The sequence below is a fragment of the Mytilus edulis genome, chromosome 3 (genome assembly GCF_963676685.1).
Source record: "Mytilus edulis chromosome 3, xbMytEdul2.2, whole genome shotgun sequence".
NCBI classification, from domain to species: domain Eukaryota; kingdom Metazoa; phylum Mollusca; class Bivalvia; order Mytilida; family Mytilidae; genus Mytilus; species Mytilus edulis.
Genome location: NC_092346.1, coordinates 53,670,183 through 53,696,079, shown reverse-complemented (window position 1 = coordinate 53,696,079; position 25,897 = coordinate 53,670,183). Strand labels below are relative to the sequence as shown.

At 35.1% G+C, this 25,897-nt stretch overlaps 2 protein-coding genes and 1 long non-coding RNA gene across 3 annotated transcripts; 1 reads left to right on the top strand and 2 right to left on the bottom strand.

Moving 5' to 3' along the window:
- Positions 1–150: 150 nt before the first annotated feature.
- On the top strand, positions 151–25,897 carry LOC139516844 (uncharacterized). Its single transcript, XR_011663032.1, has 3 exons — positions 151–295; positions 1,419–1,526; positions 25,735–25,897. It is a non-coding gene; the product is annotated as an uncharacterized lncRNA (long non-coding RNA).
- Positions 6,005–12,940, bottom strand: LOC139516842 (uncharacterized). Its single transcript, XM_071307177.1, has 2 exons — positions 12,675–12,940; positions 6,005–12,439 (listed from the first exon to the last, which is right to left on the bottom strand). The coding sequence occupies exon 2, from the start codon at positions 12,278–12,280 to the stop codon at positions 6,668–6,670; it is 5,613 nt and encodes a 1,870-aa protein (XP_071163278.1). The 5' UTR covers positions 12,281–12,439; positions 12,675–12,940; the 3' UTR covers positions 6,005–6,667.
- Positions 12,959–14,587, bottom strand: LOC139516843 (DNA ligase 1-like). The gene has a single exon (XM_071307178.1). The coding sequence runs from the start codon at positions 14,583–14,585 to the stop codon at positions 13,215–13,217; it is 1,371 nt and encodes a 456-aa protein (XP_071163279.1). The 5' UTR covers positions 14,586–14,587; the 3' UTR covers positions 12,959–13,214.

Genomic DNA, 25,897 nt, shown 5'->3' with positions numbered 1-25,897 from the left:
CGCGCTAAAGTGCCCTTTTTAAAAACGCGCCCCTCTATTTTCAAATCCTAGCTGGAACACTGTTGTATATTATATACGTTTAATAAACTGGATCCTTGTTGTGTTCAGTTATCGATACACTACGATGGAATTACGGACCAGTTCAACATAAACATGGTAAATAGAGAGACAGCTGATAATCATAATTGATTAAGAAATAACCTGGAAGAAGAAATGAGTTAACTATTGATTACAACAGAGACGAGAATGCCATCGTGTTTGTTCTGCTAAAAAAGCAGGAACATTGGAGTTTATGGTTAGATTTTAAATATTTATTGTCTCCAAACTGGGTAAATTTGATATAGTAACACCCCCCCCCCCTTTTTTTTTTAAATAACTCGAGAACCACACATCTCGCTCGCTTAACAAAGTAACAATAAGAAATAATTATTGTTAGTTTCAAGAATAATTAATCGTCAAAACTTATCCCCTCCCCGACATCAAAGGAAGTTAAATGTATTATCCCAAAATTAGACCAAATTTTTATGATATAAGGACGTCTTGACAGGCTATTATTTTATTTTGTTTTGTTGGTTTTTTTTTTGCTTTGACGTCTTCCTCCTGTATGAAAAAAAACATAATAGACCCCCCCCCCCCCTTTTTTCCCCATAATATAGCTTTTTAAGAAGTCATAACTATTTGGACTACCCCTGAATATATTTCAGACAGACTCTTCTCTAAAAAAATGTAAACATGATTTGAGAGAAATCTTTGGAATAGTTTTTTAAATGATTTATTTATTATGTCATGTATATAATTGACATTAACATAGTTATAAACTGAGACTACTAGTATAACACATAGTGTTATAGTAGTCTCAGCTATAAACTTTCCATTGTATTGACCAATATGACTAACTCATATGCTCTTTCCCATAAATGTCACAATATCAATATATTACAGTAAAACTGATAGTTTGATGACATTGTTTAAGACTATTGACCTCAGGTCAGCCTAAACTGAGTTTAAAACTGTAATTTATTCATTAAAACAGTTCAAGACATGTACCTTCTGAAATGTGATTGCATCAAAATTAAACCTAAGGCATAACATACTTAGTGTGCAGCAAGTGCCACCAAATAAATACTGATTTGTAAAATTAGATGATGATATTTGTGAAGTCAAAGATATTATAGCTAGTTATAACTGGTTTTAGATATAAATCTGAGTAAAAGGTTGATTTATATGTGCTCTTTCATGTTTAGATTATAATTTAAATTTAATCTTTTGAAGTTTTTTTTATAATATTAAGACATTAAAATCACAATTATTTATTTATACACAAAACAATAATTTTTGTCCTTTTTTAGTTGAATGACTGTACACAAACATTATACACACATAATTTTGATAATTCTGTAATGTTTTTTTTTCTATAGCCCCAGAATGTGACAAAAGACTTATTAATCCAGATTTATAAAAAATAGAAATAGTTCAGCTACCATAAGACTGCTATGACAAAAATTTTGCAGTTTCCAGAATTTGAGGTAGAGTATAGTTAGGAATAGTTTGATTATGCAGATGCTTAGTTTGCCATAAACAATTATGCCCTTGATACAAAAGCAGAGGAAACAAAAAAGTATGAAAATAGTTGAAAAAAGTAATCATTATTACCTAGTCATATACTGTAAATAGAAAAAGAGAAAAGCACTGGTTATGATTTGGTATTTTTAATAGCATTATCATTTGTCCATAACTTGGAATATATACTGGATTGAGCTTGACATTTATTTAATATCATTGACACATGGTTGCAAGAAATGAAAGATGGTAATTTAAACCTAGCAATTTTATTAAGATTTAAAAAAAAGCTTTTGATTTGGTAGAATATGACTTTCTTTGTTTAAAGCTCGACATGTATGGATTTAGTGAGACTACTGTTAGTTTTTTTAAGTCGTACCTGAATAACAAAAGGTATACATTTGTAATGTTGACTCTGAACAACAACATGTAAAATTTGGTGTTCCCCAATGTTCTATACCTTGTCCTCTATTGTTTGTGCTATTTATAAATGACCTTCCCTTATGCATTAAAAATTGTGAAACAGACCTATATCGTTGTATATGCTGATGACACCACTATTCATAAATCAGGGGGAAACATCTAGAAAATATAAATGATGATGTTCAAGAAGATTTATACAGGGTTGAAGAGTGATGTAAAATGAATAACATGTTCATAGATGCAAATGAAACAAAATGTTTGATTACTGGAACAAAGCAGAAACTATTCAGACTTTTCAACCAAACTTGATAATAAATTAAAGTATTACAAAATTCTTCATGTGAAAAAATATTAGTTTCAAAATTGACAGCCCACTAAGTAACTGGAGAAATCAAATTGACCAAGGTTGTGCTAATATATCATCCAGAATATACCATCTTTCTTAAATACATTTTTTTTTATATAACTGCAAGAAAACATAATACAATGGGTGTTCTGCCCCTAATTAACTACTGTTGTATTATTTGGGATGAATGTAAAAATTGAGGGATAACAAGAATTTTAAAAATCCAAAAAAAGGGCAGCATGATAAATTCTAGATGCAGATCCGTTATCCCTCTTGGTATATAGGAGCCCTATATTCTATGTTAACCTCCGCCAGTAGGTATAAACAAATACTGTTGATAGACGGTATATAGGAGCACTATATTCCATGTTAACCACCGACGGTAGGTATAGACAAATACTGGTGATAGACGGTATATAGGAGCACTAAATTGTATGTTAACCACCGACGGTAGGTATAGACAAATACTGTTGATAGACGGTATATAGGAGCACTATATTGTATGTTAACTACCGACGGTAGGTATAGACAAATACTGTTGATAGACGGTATATAGGAGCACTATATTGTATGTTAATTACCGACACTAGGTATAGACAAATACTGTTGATAGACGGTATATGGGAGAACTATATTGAATGTTTACCACCGACGGTAGGTATAGACAAATACTGTTGATAGACAGTACATAGGAGCACTATATTGTATGTTAACCACCGACGGTAGGTATAGACAAATACTGTTGATAGACGGTATATAGAAGCACTATATTGTATGTTAACTACCGACAGTAGGTATAGACAAATACTGTTTGTAGACAGTATATGGGAGCATTATATTGTATGTTAACCAACGACGGTAGGTATAGACATATACTGTTGATAGATGGTATATAGGAGCACTATATTGTATGTTAACTACCGACAGTAAGTATAGACAAATACTGTTGATAGACGGTATATGGGAGCACTATATTGTATGTTAACCACCGACGGTAGGTATAGACAAATATTGGTGATAGACGGTATATAGGAGCACTATATTGTATGTTAACCACTGACGGTAGGTATAGCCAAATACTGTTGATAGACGGTATATTGGAGCACTATATCTTATGTTAACCACCGACGGTAGGTATAGACAAATACTGGTTATAGACGGTATATAGGAGCCACTACCGACAGTAGGTATAGAAAAATACTGTTGATAGACGGTATCAAAGAGCACTATATTGTATGTTAACCAGAGACGGTAGGTATAGACAAATACTGTTGATAGATGGTATATAGGAGCACTATATTGTATGTTAACCACTGACGGTAGGTATAGCCAAATACTGTTGATAGACGGTATATAGGAGCACTATATCTGATGTTAACCACCGACGGTAGGTATAGACAAATACTGGCGATAGACGGTATATAGGAGCAACTACCGACAGTAGGTATAGACAGATACTGTTGATAGACGGTATATAGGAGCAATATATTGTATGTTAACTACCGACGGTAGGTATAGACAAATACTGTTGATAGACGGTATATAGGAGCAATATATTGTATGTTAACTACCGACGGTAGGTATAGACAAATACTGTTGATAGACGGTATATAGAAGCACTATATTGTATGTTAACTACCGACAGTAAGTATAGACAAATACTGTTGATAGATGGTTTATGGGAGCACTATATTGTATGTTAACCACCGACGGTAGGTATAGACATATACTGTTGATAGACGGTATATAGGAGCACTATATTGTATGTTAACCACTGACGATAGGTATAGACAAATACTGTTGATAGACGGTATATAGGATCACTATATTGTATGTTAACTACCGACGGTAGGTATAGACAAATACTGTTGATAGACGGTATATGGGAGCACTATGTTGTATGTTAATAACCGACGGTAGGTATAGACAAATACTGTTGATAGACGGTATATACATTGTAGGAGCACTATATTGTATGTTAACCACCGACGGTAGGTATAGACAAATACTGTTGATAGACGGTATATAGAAGCACTATATTGTATGTTAACCACCGACAGTAGGTATAGACAAATACTGTTGATAGACGGTATATAGGAGCATTATATTGTATGTTAACCACCGACGGTAGGTATAGACATATACTGTTGATAGATGGTATATAGGAGCACTATATTGTATGTTAACTACCGACAGTAGGTATAGACAAATACTGTTGATAGACGGTTTATGGGAGCACTATATTGTATGTTAACCACCGACGGTAGGTATAGACAAATTCTGTTGATAGACGGTATATAGGAGCACTATATTGTATGTTAACTACCGACGGTAGGTATTGTAACGATTTCGCCCCTTAAACCGAGTGGTAATTTTAAATGAATAAGGAGGCTCGATCGAACATAATTTGCATGGATCCTTTGAGTTGGTATATGGTTGAAATAATAACTAAGTCAGGTATAAAGTTCAGATGCATTTTATATAACATCTATATAATCAAATATTTACAATTGATCATAAAAACATACATTTATATTTATAAACAATTTGCCGTAATCATCTCATAAAGTTTCTCTCTGCTAAAGTGAAAGTAGATTTCCAGAAAACCTCTCTCATCGTATTTATAGAAAGTTGACTAAGTGGAACGACAGCTGACGGGACTTTCCCGTAGGTCGAAGGTCGTCTTCTTCTTCTTCAAAACAAACAATTGCCATGTGTTAGAAGGTTTAGTTTTCTTAAAACATTCAAAACCTTCACACTTAAATTATAAGGACATCAAGACAGCATAAATTCCGACTGCTCTTGCAGGCGGTGAGATTAAATCTGAAGTTCGTTTCGTCAACCTTCTATTTATAATTTTCCGGTCAATGGCTCAACCAATCAAAACGTTTGTTATGTTCACAGGCAATCTCGTGTATTAGGCCGCCAATACACAATAAATATGGCTTCTCTAGTAAATAAACTATGGCACTGCTGGGATTTAGATGATTACGGCTAAAATACAAGTTATTACATAAAGAAAATAAGTAGGCTAATAAGGTAACAACATTACCTCATCATTTATAATACAAATACCTGCCAACCAACCGTGAATATTCTGTACAAGGTGACATTCCATCGTAAAAATAGCGATATGAAAAACATAAACAAAACAGCTGACTCGTAAAATTACTACTGTAAACTATGGAAAACACAAGTTCCATTAATTTAATAATACGATCACTAAATCGTAACACAGCCCCCGAACCACTAGGCGTTTGTCCTCAAATGCACAGAAACCATCTATACATGTATTAAATTAATTGGTTGGTTGGCTAAAAACTTGGAAACAAAAATCCAATAAGACAACCCTGTCTTATAATACCAGTTCCTTATTTACACTTTAACTAGTCTATTCACATACCAGTACATGAGTATTGGAAGTTCAACAACAAAATTATGTCAAATAATGACATGTCAAATTAGCACTATCAATGGATATAAAATCCATAATTAACAAAACATTCTACCATATGTGAATAAATAAGCCAATACTGTACAGTAAAACCTGAGAAAAGAAAAGGATAAATTACTTCTCAGTCATAAAGACATCATGGGGCTTTTCTAAGGTAATACTGTATGTAGCGGATCACATCATTCAGGCATCAAATTATAAATAAGGCGATAACTCGAGTATGCGGTCTATAAGTATCTTTTATTTCTTCAAAATTACATTTAATTTTGGCTTCTTATACTTTATATCATATCAACCGATTCTCTACAATAGAATACAAATACACATAAACATACATCGTAAGTAAAAATATAACTTAAAACACTAAAATCATAATACTAAACAAACAATAAGAAACACTTTCTTTCACGCTTAATGAATAACTTGTGAAATTAAAAGTTAATTGAATAAATATTACTTTATAAATACTTTTACAATTCTTCATATTTCTTCCTTAAATAAATATTGTTCTTAAAAATGTACATAAATTATCTCTTACCGATTATGATCTCTCTATAGAAATAACGATGTGTCTCCGAATATCAAATAATTTGTAATGAATAAAAACTAGACAACGTAACTAACGTACGTAAAAGGCTAAACGTCATAAAACTTTAAAAACGGGAAATATAACAATTCATAAGAGCGCAACGTTACATGTATGCGCAAATACCCAAAAATCGTATCTACAAGTATTACAAATAAAATAAATAACTTCAGTAATAATAAATGAAGTAACCCAACAATTTGGAATTACATTTCAAATCTAACACTCCCCACCATGACATTTCTTAAAATTGTCATCACACAAAAACTAATAAAATATCAATTAATTATTGTAAATTCTATTGAGAACATTCAAGTATGCATAATTTAGTTACTGGTCTTAAAAATTTTGACTCTTTTGTTTTGATCACACAACTACGTATAAGACTATCGCGGCTCCTAATGACCTCAATTACTCGGCCCAATGGCCACTGTCCTCTCGATGTATGGTCATCTGCAACGATTACAATGTCGTCAATCTTTACATCTCGTTGTTCTCTTTGCCATTTATTTCTCTGTTGTAAAGTTGGCAAATATTCACGTAACCAACGTCTCCAGAATACATTGGCTAAGTATTGTATCTGCTTCCACCACCTTTTAGCATACACATCTTTCTCGTCAAACACCCCTTGCGGTATTGAAGTGTTGTTTTTCATTAGTAATAACATATTCGGTGTGAGAACTGGCAAATCTCGAGAATCATTACTGACTGCTGTTATCGGTCTATCATTGACGATTCTTTCGGCTTCAGCCATAAAGGTTAGTAACTGTTCATCGGTAAGCAGTTGTTCATTTGCAAGAGCTCTGAGAATTTTGCGTGTCGTACGAATCATTCTTTCCCATACACCACCACGATGACTAGCGTTTGGCGGATTGAAAGTCCAATTAATATCCTTGTGTGACATATAACTGGATATTTTTGTTTTGTTCCATTGATCAATATATTTCCGAAGTTCGCGTTCTCCACTGACAAGATTTGTCCCGTTATCACTATACACCTTTTCAGGTATGCCTCGCCTGCTCGTAAAACGTTGGAAAGCAGAAATAAAGGAATCTGTAGTCAAACTATGAGCTACTTCTATGTGAACAGCTCTTGTTGTCAGACATGTAAAAAGGCAACCGTATCTTTTAACGACTGAACGTCCAACTTTAACATTTAATGGACCAAAGTAGTCTATTCCAACAAAGGTAAATGGTGGTTTATCAGGAGTTTTCTGATCGTCTATAACAGAAGCCATCTTCTGAAAACAAAGCGGTGCTTGATATCGTCTACATCTTACACACCTGTTCAAAACTGTTCGGACAGTACTAGGTCCTTTTAAAATCCAATACTTTTCCCGTAATGATGCTAGCACTTGTGCCATTCCTGTATGACCATTTTGTTCATGAAACGACCTGATTATCAAAGTGGTCACGTGATGAGAATTTGGTATAATGACCGGACATTTGCTTAGTGACAAGTTGAGACGTCCCTTGACGCGCAATAACCCATCATGCATAACAGGATTTAAAGATGCTAAACGACTATCTTTCTTAACAGGATTTTGCTTTTCAATCATTTTGATTTCATTTAAGAATGATTCTTGTTGTACATGTATCAATATATACCTTGTTGCTTCCTGTAATTCATCAGCATTTAAGCTGTCTGTCTTTATTTCGTCGTCTCGTTTTAAGAAACGACGTATACAATATTTCTTGAAACGGATTAGCCATGCTACAGTCCGTTGTAATACTTGCCAGTTTGAAAAGTATGTAATTATATCGCGTATCGAATCAGTTGTAGTTGAGTTAATCATAACGACCCTTTTGATCTCAATGTCTTGCTCGTCTACCGTTGATACAGCTTTTGGTTTCGGCCATTCATACGAGTCTTTCAATAAGAATTCTGGTCCATGGAGCCAAAATTTGATCTGTTTATTTTCTGTTGCAAGAATGCCTCTAGATGCTATGTCGGCAGGATTTGATCTTGTATCTACATATCGCCACTGACCTGGTGATGTCAACTCGTGAATGCTGCTTAATCTGTTTGCAACAAATGTTTTAAAACGACGAGATTCATTCTTAATGTATCCAAGTACTATCATAGAGTCGGTCCAAAATACTACGCTGTCAATCTTAATCTCTAATTCGTCTCTAATTATTTCGTAAAGTTTGCAAGCAACAACGGCACCTGATAACTCTAGTCTGGGAATCGTTGTCTGTTTTAATGGCGCTAAACGAGATTTTCCCAGAATAAGTGAACAGTTCACTTTTCCATTAGTGTCTACTAGACGTAAGTAAGCGCATGCTCCATAACCAATTTCAGAACCATCGCTAAATATATGAAGTTGAGCATCAGATATTTCTTTCATGTCTTTTGTCTTGAAGCATCTAGGTATTGATATATTTTCAATTTCTGGCAGTGTCGATTTCCATTTTATCCATTCTTCTTCTTTTTCTTTTGGTATAGGATCGTCCCATCCAAGCTTAATTGGCTGTTTACTTAGATCTTGTAATATAATCTTCCCTTTTAAAATGATTGGCGCTATGAGTCCCAGTGGATCAAATATCGAACTTACCGTAGAAGTTATTCCGCGTCTTGTCAACGGCTTCTCCTCGAGTTTGACTTTATATTTGATGGCATCATCATTTACGTCCCATATTACGCCTAGTGCGCGATCGGTCGGCAAAGCTGTGTTTGACTTCAAAATTTCAACTGAAGGTGCTCGTTCCGAATTCGGTATTTCGTTTATAACGACTTTACTGTTACTTAACCACTTCGTTAATCGGAATCCACCACGTTTCATAATTTCTCGTAAATCCGTTGCAAGCTGAACGGCCCTTTCTTCCGTGTCCACTGACTTCAAGAGGTCGTCTACATAAAAGTTTCTCTCTACGGTTGATGCTATCTCTGTTTCAAATAACTCACCGTTGTCAATAGCTGTCTTTTTCAATGCGTATGCGGCACAACTGGGCGATGATGTTGCACCAAACAGATGAACCTGCATCTGGTAACATTTTGGCTGTACTTTTAAGTTTCCATTAGGCCACCATAAAAATCGTAAAGCATCACAGTCATCGTCTTTCACGCGGACTTGATGAAACATAGCCTCTATATCAGCAGCTAATGCAATGTGGTCTTGTCTAAATCTCATTAGAACTCCTACCAAGCTGTTCATAAAGTCTGGACCTTGTAATAATCGGCTATTTAGCGAAACATCTTTAAATTTGGCTGCACAGTCGAAGACTACTCTCACCTTTCCGGGTTTATGTTCATTTGTGACAGGGTGGTGTGGAAGGTACCATATGTGACTTGACTCATTACTTACATCAGTAACTTCCTTGGCATATCCTTTTTGTATATAATCACTTACCGTTGCTGTGTACATCTCATGCAGCTTCGGATCATGTGACAATTTGCGGTGTAATTGATTTAATCGAGCATGTGCTAAAGGCAAATTATTCGGCAATTTTACATTTTCATCCCGCCACGGTAATCCGAGTTTATAGTGTCCATCTTCATAGGCTATTGTTGACTCCATTGTTTTCAAGGCGCGTTTATCCTCCAGAGACATGCATACTTTCTCCGTGCTAGGCTGATCGAGAAAATCAGTGGTCCAAAGTCGCTCTAACTGCTGCTGCAAAAGTACATTATCTGCATGCTCAAAATTGATGTTAACTACATCACTGGTGCTTGTGTTGTTGATTGGTCCTCTAACGATCCATCCTAAGCGTGTTCGTACGGCATATGGCTCATGACTACTTCCTGAACGCACTTCTATGGGAATATGTGCTTCTGGTGTATCGGTGCCTATTAGAAGCAGAACTTTATTGCTGCTTATTTCTGGTATATAAATATCTGACAAGTGTTTAATACTCTTAATATCTTTATTATTTGCGGCTGAGTGTGTCGATATCGGTAGATTTTTAACTGACCATACCTTACTAAGTGTTATCGGACAGTTGCTGCCAACTGATTGTACATGTAAGTCAACCTCTTGACCTTCATGTTGGACTCGCTGTGCTGTTGCTGTTGTCATTTTAAATGTAACCGGTCTACTTTCGGTTTCTAGCATTTTTATCAAACGCTCGTCACATAACGTTTTATCCGCTCCATCATCAATCAAGGCATAAGTTTGACAAGTTTTTCCATTTGACCCTTTAACCTCGACGGGTATAATTCCTAGACAATTCTTAATAACTGTCCCGGCGGATGAACAATGGATGCCTACCTTTGTAGCCGTGTGATCAGTGTTGTTATTTTTACCCCAACTATGCATTAAAATGTGATGTTTAGAGCTACAATTTTCTACAGTACACATTTTAGCTTTTCTACAGTCCCTTGAAAAATGTTTACCCTTTAAACAATTAAAACATAGCTTAGCAGTTCTTACAAAATTGACTCTATCGATTAAACTCATAGACTTGAATTTTACACACAATTCTAAATTATTACATGTACCATTACAACAAATACATTTATGATCTTGTGTCGTAGCCTTGCTGTCATACATATTATTAGAAGCAAATGTAGATACCTTTTCTCTTGTATTCATATCAGTACGTTTGTCTATATCTTTTCTATATGTATTTGAGTTTTCTCTTACGAGATCTAGACCAAACATTGACGAAGCTAGACGAGACTTTTTATCAATAAAATTTGCTAAATCAGAAAATCTAGGTTCTCTACCATTTTCAGTAATGGAATGAGCAATATCAACCCATTTTACCCTTAAATGCATAGGTAAACGCTTTACAATCTTTCTAAGATTATCAGTATTATCTATATCAGAAACATATCCTAATTGTGATAAAGTTATCTCACACTTTTGCATTTCAAGAGCTAATTTTGAAAGTGACTCAAAATCTGACGCCTTTATCGGGGCACCATATACAAGATTTTCTATATAAGACCTAACTATCATGTGTGACCTGCCATAACGTGAGTGTAAAATAGACCTAGCACGTTCATAACCCTTTTTCTCTAACAATACACAATCTTCAATCGAAGATTTAGCCTCACCTTTACAATACTGTATTAAATAACTTAACTTTAACTGATCATCTGTAACTCTACATTCAACATTCGTTTCAAAGTTCTTTATAAATTTGCAGTAATCTGTGGGTTTTCCATCAAAAGTCAAAAGTTCAGGTTTAGGTAGATTGAATCCTTCTTGTAGTGTTGATGCTAATCTTTGGAATGCAGTATCGATGCTGCTGCTTGACTGTAAACTTCCGGCAGTGGTGCACTCTATCCTTGAAACGACATTTTCTGTACTCTTTGTTGTAACATGTTCCTTATTATTAAGTGTCTTATTTTCTGTGTTAAATGGCACGTTTATGTTTTGCTGGTTCTTAAATGTTACCTCAGTATCTTCTTCTTCTTCTTCTTGCCACACAGATTCTTCTAACTTTGCTTCTTCTAGCTGACTTTTTCTTTCTAACATCTGTTCTTTCATTTCTATTTCTCGACGAGCGCGTTCTAGTTCTTGTTTTTCTTCCATTTTCTTCACTTGAACCTCGGCCTTTAAGCGGTTGGCCCTCGCTAGCTTCAGCCTATACTGTGTTGACGATGAAGTCCGGGACACAGACGTGACACGGCTATTCTTGTCTTCTTCATCTTTTGCAATTTCTGGTTCGCGCATCCACTCATTGAATCTTTCACGAAATTCTGTAAAGTTTTTCTGTGAACTATCAAAGTTCATTTCTAGTGTTTCAAAAATATCCGAGTTTGTACACAAATCCAAACATTCCAGATGTGCAGTTTTAAATTGTTCATATCGGTCGCACAATTTTGTGAATAATGTGTTTACAGTTTTCATATTATCCCGTGAAATCATCTTTGTTTCCAATTCATTGTATAACTTAGTTAGCTGAGACAAATTAACTGTTCTTCTCTTCCGAGATTCTTCATACGCTTCTTCGCTATCCATCTTATTGGAGTAATCGAGAATTGTAGCGGATCACATCATTCAGGCATCAAATTATAAATAAGGCGATAACTCGAGTATGCGGTCTATAAGTATCTTTTATTTCTTCAAAATTACATTTAATTTTGGCTTCTTATACTTTATATCATATCAACCGATTCTCTACAATAGAATACAAATACACATAAACATACATCGTAAGTAAAAATATAACTTAAAACACTAAAATCATAATACTAAACAAACAATAAGAAACACTTTCTTTCACGCTTAATGAATAACTTGTGAAATTAAAAGTTAATTGAATAAATATTACTTTATAAATACTTTTACAATTCTTCATATTTCTTCCTTAAATAAATATTGTTCTTAAAAATGTACATAAATTATCTCTTACCGATTATGATCTCTCTATAGAAATAACGATGTGTCTCCGAATATCAAATAATTTGTAATGAATAAAAACTAGACAACGTAACTAACGTACGTAAAAGGCTAAACGTCATAAAACTTTAAAAACGGGAAATATAACAATTCATAAGAGCGCAACGTTACATGTATGCGCAAATACCCAAAAATCGTATCTACAAGTATTACAAATAAAATAAATAACTTCAGTAATAATAAATGAAGTAACCCAACAATTTGGAATTACATTTCAAATCTAACACTGTAGCTGTATTAGGTATACCTAACCTCACTATGCTTAATAGAGATATTTAAATAACACACATGTATATCATAATATCCACCCCCCAATGTTTTTCACATAATCCTATGAACGAAATTGTCTTAATGAAATCCACCCCCCAATGTTCCTTCTCAAAGCAAACTTAACTGCTGTAAATCTAAAATCTTCTTCTGTACAGCGAGTTCCAGGTGTCGCAACTCATAGTGGTTGCACTCCACCTGTAACTCCCTCAGGCTTCGCACATCTCTAGGCAGCATATCTGAATGGATTTTGGCCTGGTTCCTCAAATAATTCAGGATTAAATGAAAATGTTTTGCATCTGTCTAAAAAATAGGTGTGACGTCCATCAAACAAATATGGCTTCACAACGGAATCTTCCTTTATCATCTCTGACAAGAGGGAATCTGGGCAGGATTGTATAGTAATAACAGAAGTCTCAAATCTAGTTCCGCCCACATTTATGAAAAAACGGGATTGCTGGCTCTTGCTCATCTGCTCAAGCTTCAGCTTCTTGACTGGGGTAGGGGTATATATGGCAGCTGCTTGTCGTAAATCAGACGGGGAGAGGATTTCTTGGGTGGGGGAATATGTTTCACAAGGTTGGGTGGATAACGGCAGACATAGGCTGGTGGAGATCAGTGGTATTTCCCATGACGATGAATCTTCAATGGGGGCATCAATAGGAATAGTTATAATAGGGACGTCTACAAATGGCATGACAGGATCCGGACTGGTGTTGCAGGGATCACTTGGCAGAGGAGAAATGGGTTCCACTGCCGAAGTGAATCCCACAATATCATCAAAAAAAACATTCTCTTCAGGATCACATAGTGATACGGCCTCATGTTCCTCCATACTTCCCATGGAGGAGCTTTCCATATCCTTCAGTAGATTTGAAAAAACTTCTTTCTGTTTCTTTACCAACTCCTTCCTGTTCTCCTTTATTTTCTCCTTCTTCTCCTTCTCTTCCTTCCTCTTCTCCTCCTCCTCCTTCTCTTCCTTTCTTCTCTCCTTCTCCTCCTTCTCCTCCTTCTTCTTCTCCTTCTCCTCCTTCTTCTTCTCCTTCTCCCTCTCATTCTCTTTTCCCCTCTTCTCTACTTCTTTTTCTTCCTTCCTTTTCCTCTTCTCCTCCCTCTTTTCCATTCTCTCCTTTTCTTCCTCCGGCGTTCTCTTCTTTTCCTGACCCTTTTTCATCTCCTTCTTTTTCTCTCCTGCCTTTCCATTTCCAAATACCATATTTTCTTCCGTGTACAATTGTCCCAGCACTGTTCTCTGCTTCTTCGTCCCTTGGTCCTGCTCCTTCCTATGTGACCTCTTTTTACTGTCCTTCTGTAATGCCATCTTTCCTTCCCTATCTACCTTTTCCGTAATCATTCTATCTTCCCTCTGTCTCTGGAACTGAAGGAATTGCTCTTCTTCCTCCTTGGTGCAGGTCATTGTGGATCTATTAATGAGTTTTAAAGTTCCTTCACACTTCTTGTGAGCTGCACGGCGACTCACCAATACTCTGCATTCCTCACATCTCCAGCCAAACCCACTGTGTTGCTCTGTCATGTGCCTCTTACAGATTATTGATTGATCAAATGTGAAATCACTACAGATACCACAAGTATACATGGTGACCTGCAATTATAAAAAGGAACATTTCCTTTAAAAGCTTGCTATTGTAATTTATATATTTTCATAAAATAAATAAATTTAAACTGTACTATATTGGATAGCTATCTGGATTTTAAGGGTTATTACTTCCCCTTATATCCCTAATTAAACCATAATGGAACATTTTCCCCTAAATAGGGCTTCAACCGATCTTGGTGCACCACCTTAGGCTTGGTTTTTGGTCCCTTCTGTATTCTATATATAACATCATTGAGTCTATTTACAACAATATATGGACCTTCCCAATTATTTTGTAACTTAGGACACAATCCCTTGACACGACGAGGATTATGTAACCACACGGGATCTCCTACATCAAATGTTTGCATCTTAGTTCCAACATCATAATTTCTTTTCATTCTGTCACTTGACAGTTTTAATTTATTTCGTGCAAACTTATGAATTACCTCCAACTTTTGGGATAATTCATAGGCATAAACAGTTTTTAAAGGCAAAGGTGACTTTTCAGTCTCTGGTCTACCCAGAATTAAGTCTACTGGAAGATTAACTTCTCTTCCAAATAACATAGAACATGGAGATGTACCCAAACTCTCATGTTCTGACGACCGATAGGCCAACATCAATAAATAAATATATTCGTCCCAATCTCTCTGGTGTTTGCTTACAAAAGCAGATAACATCGTCTCAATGGTTGAATTTGACTTTTCAACCATACCATCCGATTTTGGTCGGAATGGTGTTGTACGGGTTTTATGGATACCCAAAATAATACACATCTCTTTGAACACATTAGATTCAAAATTAGACCCTTGATCTGAGTGGATTGAAAGAGGAACCCCAAAAATGGTTACTATTCTTTCCACAAATTTCTTAGCCACTGTCACTGCTTCAGTGTCTGGAATGGGTATAGCTTCCGTCCATTTTGAAAAATAATCCTGAACTACCATCAGATAGCGATTATTATTGACACTTATTGGTAAAGGTCCTAGAATGTCAATAGCCATTCTTTCCCAAGGAGCACCCACAAGATACTGCTTCATAGGGGCCTTAGGTTTTTTACCAGGTGCTTTCTTAGAAGCACAAATATCACATTTGGTACACCAAAATTTAACATCCTGTCTCATTTTATACCAAAAATATCTCTGTTTAATTTTTGATAGAGTCTTTCTAACACCAAGATGACCACCGGTCACTGTGTTATGTACTTGGTTCAACACGAACCTTTTAAAATTAGCTGGAAGAACAATATGTAGATCATAATGTTTTCCATTATAACTTTCCCACTTTCTATATAAGATTCCATTGACAAGAATTAAAGAATTTAATCTTGACCAATAAAATTTAACTTCAGGACTCATATGGGATACATCTGCCCATATGGGTTTCACTTCATCTATTTTCCACTGGATAATTATACTGATTACATCATCAGATAATTGAGATTCTGAAACATTTTCAAAATTTATCTCCTTCTCTGGGTCGTCCTTCTTATTTTGACTGCAACCATAATCCTTAGATCTGGTACAAACTCTTACTATTTTAGACTGAACAGGGAGTACATCAGGGTTTTCATCTGGACCCTTACTTCTAAATTCATTATGAATTACATGACTTTTTACTTTGTGGCAAGTTTCGTCACTTGTCATGTTTGGCCAATCTTCATTTTTACAGCTAATACTAGTTGTTGTAACTGACTGTTTGACACTAACATCTTGAACATTTCTGCAAGATTCACGAATAGTGACATTATCATTACATTTTTCAACCGTTAAAACTTTTTCATGAGTTGGAACCAATTCATAATTTATTTCTGCTCTAGCACAGTGAGGACATTCTTTGTTATAGCAAGGACGTCTACTTAGGGCGTCTGCATTATTGTGGGACCTTCCAGCTCTGTGCTCAATTTTAAAATCATATGATGCCAGGACCTCGAACCAACGAGCTAACTGACCTTCTGGATTCTTAAAATTGAACAACCAACTTAATGCACCATGGTCACTTCTAACCTTGAAGTATTTACCATATAAATAATGGTGAAAATGTTTAATAGAGGCAACTACAGCTAGTAGTTCTCTTCTGGTAACACAATATTTTCTCTCAGATCTACTGAAAGTTTTACTAAAGTAACAAATTACTTTTTCTACTCCATCCTGGAGTTGGGATAGTACTGCTCCCATACCATCATTACTCGCATCGGTATCCAAAATAAATAAATCCTCCCTGGTAGGGTAGGCTAAAATAGGTGCACTAATTAAAGTAGTCTTTAATTCTTCAAAAGATTGTTGACATTCTTCTGTCCAGACAAACTTTTGGTTTTTCTCAGTAACCTTATACAAAGGTTTAGCTTTATCAGCATATTTCAAAATAAATTTTCTATAATAGGATGTTAATCCTAGAAAACTTCTCACATCTTTTATACTCTTGGGCACTGGCCAGTCCTTAACTGACTGAATTTTATTAGGGTCAGTAGCTACTCCACTTTCGCTAACAATGTGACCTAAAAATTTAACTTCTTTCTTAAGAAAGTTACACTTCTTGGGATTCAGCTTTAAATTAGCTGCTTTTAATCTTTGAAAAACTTCTTTCAAGTTTTTCATATGTTCCTCAAATGATTTTGAGAAAACAATTATATCATCTAAATAAACTAAACAAATTTTCCAGGTCAAACCTGATAAAACTGTCTCCATCAATTGTTCAAATACAGGGGCACTATTACATAGACCCATTGGCATTCTCTTGAACTGCCAGAGACCACCCCCTGGAAAGGAAAAGGCTGTTTTTGGTCTATCTTCTTTGGCTACTGGAATCTGATAATATCCTGACTTTAAATCGACGGTTGAGAAGAACTTGGAGCCTGACAAGGAGTCTATAGTGTCATCTATTCGGGGCAAGGGGTAGGATGGGCGCAAAACCAATAAATTTACGGCGCGAAAATCAATACAGAATCGCCAACTACCATCTGACTTCTTCACGAGAACAATATTGGAGTTCCAGGGACTTGTAGAAGGTTCTATAATATCTTGCTTAACCATTTTCTGAATTTCAGCTTCAGCATCCTTCATTCTAGCTAGGGGTATTCGTCTGGGTCGCTGACGTACTGGAGGGTTATTTCCAGTATTTATGGTATGTTCAACTAAATCAGTTAAACCAATGTCCTCAGAGGACTTTGAGAATATGTCACTATATTCTATTAAAAGGTCTCTAAATGTCTCCTTTTGATCTTTATCAAGATTAGCTTGATTAGACTCAAATACATCATGTAAATAATCAGGTAATTGTCTCCCCTTATTTACTATAGTTTGGCCACCAGCCACACTATTTACAAACTCAGAAGTTTGAATATCTTCTTCGTCTACTTTATTGCAGGTTGCAATAATTGTACCCTTATATAAAGTGCAGGGCTCTTTATTTAAATTTATTATCCTCAAAGGAATGTTATACATCTCTGGATGTACAATTGATCTTGCCACCAATAAACCATTTTTCTCCATAAACTTCTCATTAGGTTCTATTAAACCAGCTAAACCTCTAAAAATAGGCTCATCTGACTCCCCAGAAACAATCATTTCTGAGTTAGGAGGCACATCTACTGTCTCTTGCATAGCCACTCTATAACAGGATTTAGCACTGCTTGCATAATGATAACATTGAATTATCTCCCCTTTAATCTTCAATTTATTTTGACTTAACAAGACATCACAGTCATGAGTCACAAGAAAATCCATTCCAATGATACCTTCATTGGAAATATCAGCCACTAACACATTGTGGTGATAAATATAATTTCCAAGACAAATTTCAACATCAATTTGTCCTATAAATGGTGAACTATCACCAGTAGCAGTAATTAAATTAATATTTACAGGATTCATTTTTGGAAGTAATGAGGGATTTATTTCATTAATAAATTTCTTACTTAAAATAGTAACATTTGCTCCAGTATCCACAAGAAAAGCTAAACATTTATCATTAATTTTAGCTCTGACAAATAATCCCTCGTTATTTGCCAAAGATTCATTTATCTTTATCGACTTGGGCCATTCTGTCCCGGCCTGGCTCCGACCCCTGAGTCCGACCTCAACTGGTTTCCCTGTTGATTATAATTATTCTGATTCTGACCAAAATTATTATTTCTCTGGTTAAAATTTCTATTGCCCTGACCAAAATTCTTATTCTGGTTATTATACCCTTTCTGACCATTCTGATAGTTCCTCTGCTGGTTACCTCCCCCTTGGTTCCTATTTTGGTTTTGGGACATACCCTTTATATTTCTGGACAATGAGATCATTTCTCTTTTAAAATCACTCAATTCATTTTTTAAGGATTTTAAATCTTCCCCCTTGTCATCATTCAACTCTGTATTAAATTTAGCATTAGTCTGAACTGAATCTGCCTGTCTAACCATCCTCCCTTTTTGTCTCTCTGCTAACTTTAACGTCTCTAGCCTAACAGCTAGTGTTTCTGCTTCATGTATGGATTTAGGGTTAGATTCCCTAAGTCTTAATCTTAAATCAGCATCTTGTAAAGCATCTATAAAATGTTCTAGTGCTAATACACTAGTTATTGTGGATTGGGCACTTGGATAAGCTTGCCTAGTCAATTTCTTAATTGACTGAGCTAACTCAGGTAAACTTTCTTCTTTACCTCTCATACGGGTCTGAAGTTTTGCCCTAAAAAGTTCTGATTTCTCAGCTGAACCATATCTATTGTCCAAAACTTTTACTAAGCTATTATAATCTTTCCTAGATTCCTTATCTAGTTCATTTAAAAGAGCTCTTGCTCCCCCTTTTAAACTACCAGCCAAATATAATGATTTGGTTGCATAATTCCAACCGTTTATTTCAGCTAAAATTTCAAATTGAGCTAAATATTCATCTAAATCTTCATCTCCCTCATACAACTGTGGCTTCATGGTTACATTACTAGACTTGGGTAAATGGGTATGGGAATTGGTCAATCTTGGAACCTTGGGTCTATCCAGTACAGCATAGTTTTGATTTATATTATACATTTTATCTTTATTAAATGAATAAATATCATCTGTGTTTTGTTGTTGTTTTTCTGTATTTTGACTTGTCTGATTAGCTTCATCAGGAACTGCTTGCCCATCACCTTTAGATTTGTTTTCAGTGTTTACAATGTCACTCATGTGATCATTGTGATTTACTAAATCTTTATTTTGTTCAATAGTTTTATAATTGGTAGAAATATTTCTCTTGTTTTCATATACAGCATCTTCAATTTTGCTTATGCGGTCTTTAATACAAGAAATTTCCTCTTGAAAATCTCTTTTTATCTGATTTACAGCAATGATAACTTCTTTTTGACAATTAGAAAACTCATGGGTTATCTCCCCAAATTGGTTATGAAATAAACTTTTAAGGTTTCTTAATTCATTCATAAATAAGTTTTGCTCTTTGTCATGGCTTATTGTCTGCTCTGCATAGTCAACACTATCAACCTTCTGTTCATTTAAAGGAATGGTAATTTCCCCATCATTTTCCTCTTGGAAAGAATGATTTATAGCTATAATTACTTCTCCAGAATCATCCATAATGTACTAAAATTTTAATAATTCTTATTATAAAAATTTAGTGAAATAGTTTAACATCAAGTAAATACACTAAAGCTTCTTTAGTATAAATTTATAAATTATTTATTTCAACCACCAAATTCAAAGTTTTTAGAATCCCACATCTGACACCAATGTAACGATTTCGCCCCTTAAACCGAGTGGTAATTTTAAATGAATAAGGAGGCTCGATCGAACATAATTTGCATGGATCCTTTGAGTTGGTATATGGTTGAAATAATAACTAAGTCAGGTATAAAGTTCAGATGCATTTTATATAACATCTATATAATCAAATATTTACAATTGATCATAAAAACATACATTTATATTTATAAACAATTTGCCGTAATCATCTCATAAAGTTTCTCTCTGCTAAAGTGAAAGTAGATTTCCAGAAAACCTCTCTCATCGTATTTATAGAAAGTTGACTAAGTGGAACGACAGCTGACGGGACTTTCCCGTAGGTCGAAGGTCGTCTTATTCTTCTTCAAAACAAACAATTGCCATGTGTTAGAAGGTTTAGTTTTCTTAAAACATTCAAAACCTTCACACTTAAATTATAAGGACATCAAGACAGCATAAATTCCGACTGCTCTTGCAGGCGGTGAGATTAAATCTGAAGTTCGTTTCGTCAACCTTCTATTTATAATTTTCCGGTCAATGGCTCAACCAATCAAAACGTTTGTTATGTTCACAGGCAATCTCGTGTATTAGGCCGCCAATACACAATAAATATGGCTTCTCTAGTAAATAAACTATGGCACTGCTGGGATTTAGATGATTACGGCTAAAATACAAGTTATTACATAAAGAAAATAAGTAGGCTAATAAGGTAACAACATTACCTCATCATTTATAATACAAATACCTGCCAACCAACCGTGAATATTCTGTACAAGGTGACATTCCATCGTAAAAATAGCGATATGAAAAACATAAACAAAACAGCTGACTCGTAAAATTACTACTGTAAACTATGGAAAACACAAGTTCCATTAATTTAATAATACGATCACTAAATCGTAACAGTATAGACAAATACTGTTGATAGACGGTATATAGGAGCACTATATTGTATGTTAACCACCGACAGTAGGTATAGACAAATACTGTTGATAGACGGTATATAGGAGCACTATATTGTATGTTAACAACCGACGGTAGGTATAGACAAATACTGTTGATAGATGGTATATAGGAGCACTAAATTATATGTTAACTACCGACGGTAGGTATAGACAAATACTGTTGATAGACAGTATATAGGAGCACTATATTGTATGTTAACTACCGACAGTAGGTATAGACAAATACTGTTGATACACGGTATATAGGAGCACTATATTGTATGTTAACTACCGACAGTAGGTATAGACAAATACTGTTGATAGACGGCATAAAGGAGCACTATATTGTATGTTAACCACCGACGGTAGGTATAGACAAATACTGTTCATAGATGGTATATAGGAGCACTATATTGTATGTTAACCACTGACGGTAGGTATAGACAAATACTGTTGATAGACGGTATATAGAAGCACTATATTGTATGTTAACCACCGACAGTAGGTATAGACAATTACTGTTGATAGACGGTATCAAAGAGCACTATATTGTATGTTAACCAGAGACGGTAGGTATAGACAAATACTGTTGATAGATGGTATATAGGAGCACTATATTGTATGTTAACCACTGACGGTAGGTATAGCCAAATACTGTTGATAGACGGTATATAGGAGCACTATATCTGATGTTAACCACCGACGGTAGGTATAGACAAATACTGGTGATAGACGGTATATAGGAGCAACTACCGACAGTAGGTATAGACAGATACTGTTGATAGACGGTATATAGGAGCAATATATTGTATGTTAACTACCGACGGTAGGTATAGACAAATACTGTTGATAGACGGTATATAGGAGCAATATATTGTATGTTAACTACCGACGGTAGGTATAGACAAATACTGTTGATAGACGGTATATAGAAGCACTATATTGTATGTTAACTACCGACAGTAAGTATAGACAAATACTGTTGATAGATGGTTTATGGGAGCACTATATTGTATGTTAACCACCGACGGTAGGTATAGACATATACTGTTGATAGACGGTATATAGGAGCACTATATTGTATGTTAACCACTGACGATAGGTATAGACAAATACTGTTGATAGACGGTATATAGGATCACTATATTGTATGTTAACTACCGACGGTAGGTATAGACAAATACTGTTGATAGACGGTATATGGGAGCACTATGTTGTATGTTAATAACCGACGGTAGGTATAGACAAATACTGTTGATAGACGGTATATACATTGTAGGAGCACTATATTGTATGTTAACCACCGACGGTAGGTATAGACAAATACTGTTGATAGACGGTATATAGAAGCACTATATTGTATGTTAACCACCGACAGTAGGTATAGACAAATACTGTTGATAGACGGTATATAGGAGCATTATATTGTATGTTAACCACCGACGGTAGGTATAGACATATACTGTTGATAGATGGTATATAGGAGCACTATATTGTATGTTAACTACCGACAGTAGGTATAGACAAATACTGTTGATAGACGGTTTATGGGAGCACTATATTGTATGTTAACCACCGACGGTAGGTATAGACAAATTCTGTTGATAGACGGTATATAGGAGCACTATATTGTATGTTAACTACCGACGGTAGGTATAGACAAATACTGTTGATAGACGGTATATAGGAGCACTATATTGTATGTTAACCACCGACAGTAGGTATAGACAAATACTGTTGATAGACGGTATATAGGAGCACTATATTGTATGTTAACAACCGACGGTAGGTATAGACAAATACTGTTGATAGATGGTATATAGGAGCACTAAATTATATGTTAACTACCGACGGTAGGTATAGACAAATACTGTTGATAGACAGTATATAGGAGCACTATATTGTATGTTAACTACCGACAGTAGGTATAGACAAATACTGTTGATACACGGTATATAGGAGCACTATATTGTATGTTAACTACCGACAGTAGGTATAGACAAATACTGTTGATAGACGGCATAAAGGAGCACTATATTGTATGTTAACCACCGACGGTAGGTATAGACAAATACTGTTCATAGATGGTATATAGGAGCACTATATTGTATGTTAACCACTGACGGTAGGTATAGACAAATACTGTTGATAGACGGTATATAGAAGCACTATATTGTATGTTAACCACCGACAGTAGGTATAGACAATTACTGTTGATAGACGGTATATAGGAGCATTATATTGTATGTTAACCACCGACGGTATGTATAGACATATACTGTTGATAGATGGTATATAGGAGCACTATATTGTATGTTAACTACCGACAGTAGGTATAGACAAATACTGTTGATAGACGGTTTATGGGAGCACTATATTGTATGTAAACCACCGACGGTAGGTATAGACAAATTCTGTTGATAGACGGTATATAGGAGCACTATATTGTATGTTAACCACCGACGGTAGGTATAGACAAATACTGTTGATAGACGGTATATAGGAGCACTATATTGTATGTTAACTACCGACGGTAGGTATAGACAAATACTGTTGATAGACGGTATATAGGAGCACTATATTGTATGTTAACTACCGACAGTAGGTATAGACAAATACTGTTGATAGACGGTATATAGGAGCACTATATTGTATGTTAACAACCGACGGTAGGTATAGACAAATACTGTTGATAGATGGTATATAGGAGCACTAAATTGTATGTTAACTACCGACGGTAGGTATAGACAAATACTGTTGATAGACAGTATATAGGAGCACTATATTGTATGTTAACTACCGACAGTAGGTATAGACAAATACTGTTGATAGACGGTATATAGGAGCACTTTATTGTATGTTAACTACCGACAGTAGGTATAGACAAATACTGTTGATAGACGGTATATAGGAGCACTATATTGTATGTTAACAACCGACGGTAGGTATAGACAAATACTGTTGATAGATGGTATATAGGAGCACTAAATTGTATGTTAACTACCGACGGTAGGTATAGACAAATACTGTTGATAGACAGTATATAGGAGCACTATATTGTATGTTAACTACCGACAGTAGGTATAGACAAATACTGTTGATACACGGTATTTAGGAGCACTATATTGTATGTTAACTACCGACAGTTGGTATAGACAAATAGTGTTGATAGACGGTATATAGGAGCACTATATTGTATGTTAACCACCGACGGTAGGTATAGACAAATACTGTTCATAGATGGTATATAGGAGCACTATATTGTATGTTAACTACCGACGGTAGGTATAGTCAAATACTGTTGATAGACAGTATATAGGAGCACTATATTGTATGTTAACTACCGACAGTAGGTATAGACAAATACTGTTGATACACGGTATATAGGAGCACTATATTGTATGTTAACTACCGACGGTAGGTATAGACAAATACTGTTGATAGACTGTATATGGGAGCACTATATTGTATGTTAACCACCGACGGTAGGTATAGACATATACTGTTGATAGATGGTATATAGGAGCACTATATTGTATGTTAACTACCGACAGTAGGTATAGACAAATACTGTTGATACACGGTATATAGGAGCACTATATTGTATGTTAACTACCGACAGTAGGTATAGACAGATACTGTTTATAGACGGTATATGGGAGCATTATATTGTATGTTAACCAACGACGGTAGGTATAGACATATACTGTTGATAGATGGTATATAGGAGCACTATATTGTATGTTAACTACCGACAGTAAGTATAGACAAATACTGTTGATAGACGGTATATGGGAGCACTATATTGTATGTTAACCACCGACGGTAGGTATAGACAAATACTGTTCATAGATGGTATATAGGAGCACTATATTGTATGTTAACTACCGACGGTAGGTATAGTCAAATACTGTTGATAGACAGTATATAGGAGCACTATATTGTATGTTAACCACCGACGGTAGGTATAGACAAATACTGGTGATAGACGGTATATAGGAGCACTTTATTGCATGTTAACCACCGACGGTAGGTATAGACAAATACTGTTGATGGACGGTGCAAAGGAGTACTATATCGTATGTTAACCACCGACGGTAGGTATAGACAAATACTGTTGATAGACGGTATATAGGAGGACTGTATTGTATGTTAACCACCGACGGTAGGTATAGACAAATACTGTTGATATACGGTATATAGGAGTATTGTATTTTATGTCAAACATCGACGATAGGTATGGACAAAATCCGACAAATACTGTATACAGACAGTGTATAGAAGTACTGTATTGTATGGTAAACACTGACGGTTGGTATGGACAATTTCTGTATCATGCATCAATTGTAAATAAAAGTATCATGTGAGTGACACAGGCTCATTGAAGCATCTAGTTTTAATATTATTAATGTGGAGATCTGGTCTAATTTATCATTTTCTCTATTACATGCATGATAACTGCAACAATTGAATTGAAATAAAAGTGATAATATTTCTATTGGAGGTTATCAAGATTTAGTGTTTCCATACAAGTGACAAAGATTGAACAACAAAAACATCTCAAATTTTACAGGACAGAGTAGACTTTTTTCACTGTGCTTAGTTTTGTCTTTATGTCTAAATTATGATACCTTTGAAAAAACCAATAAAATATGGAATAACATTTA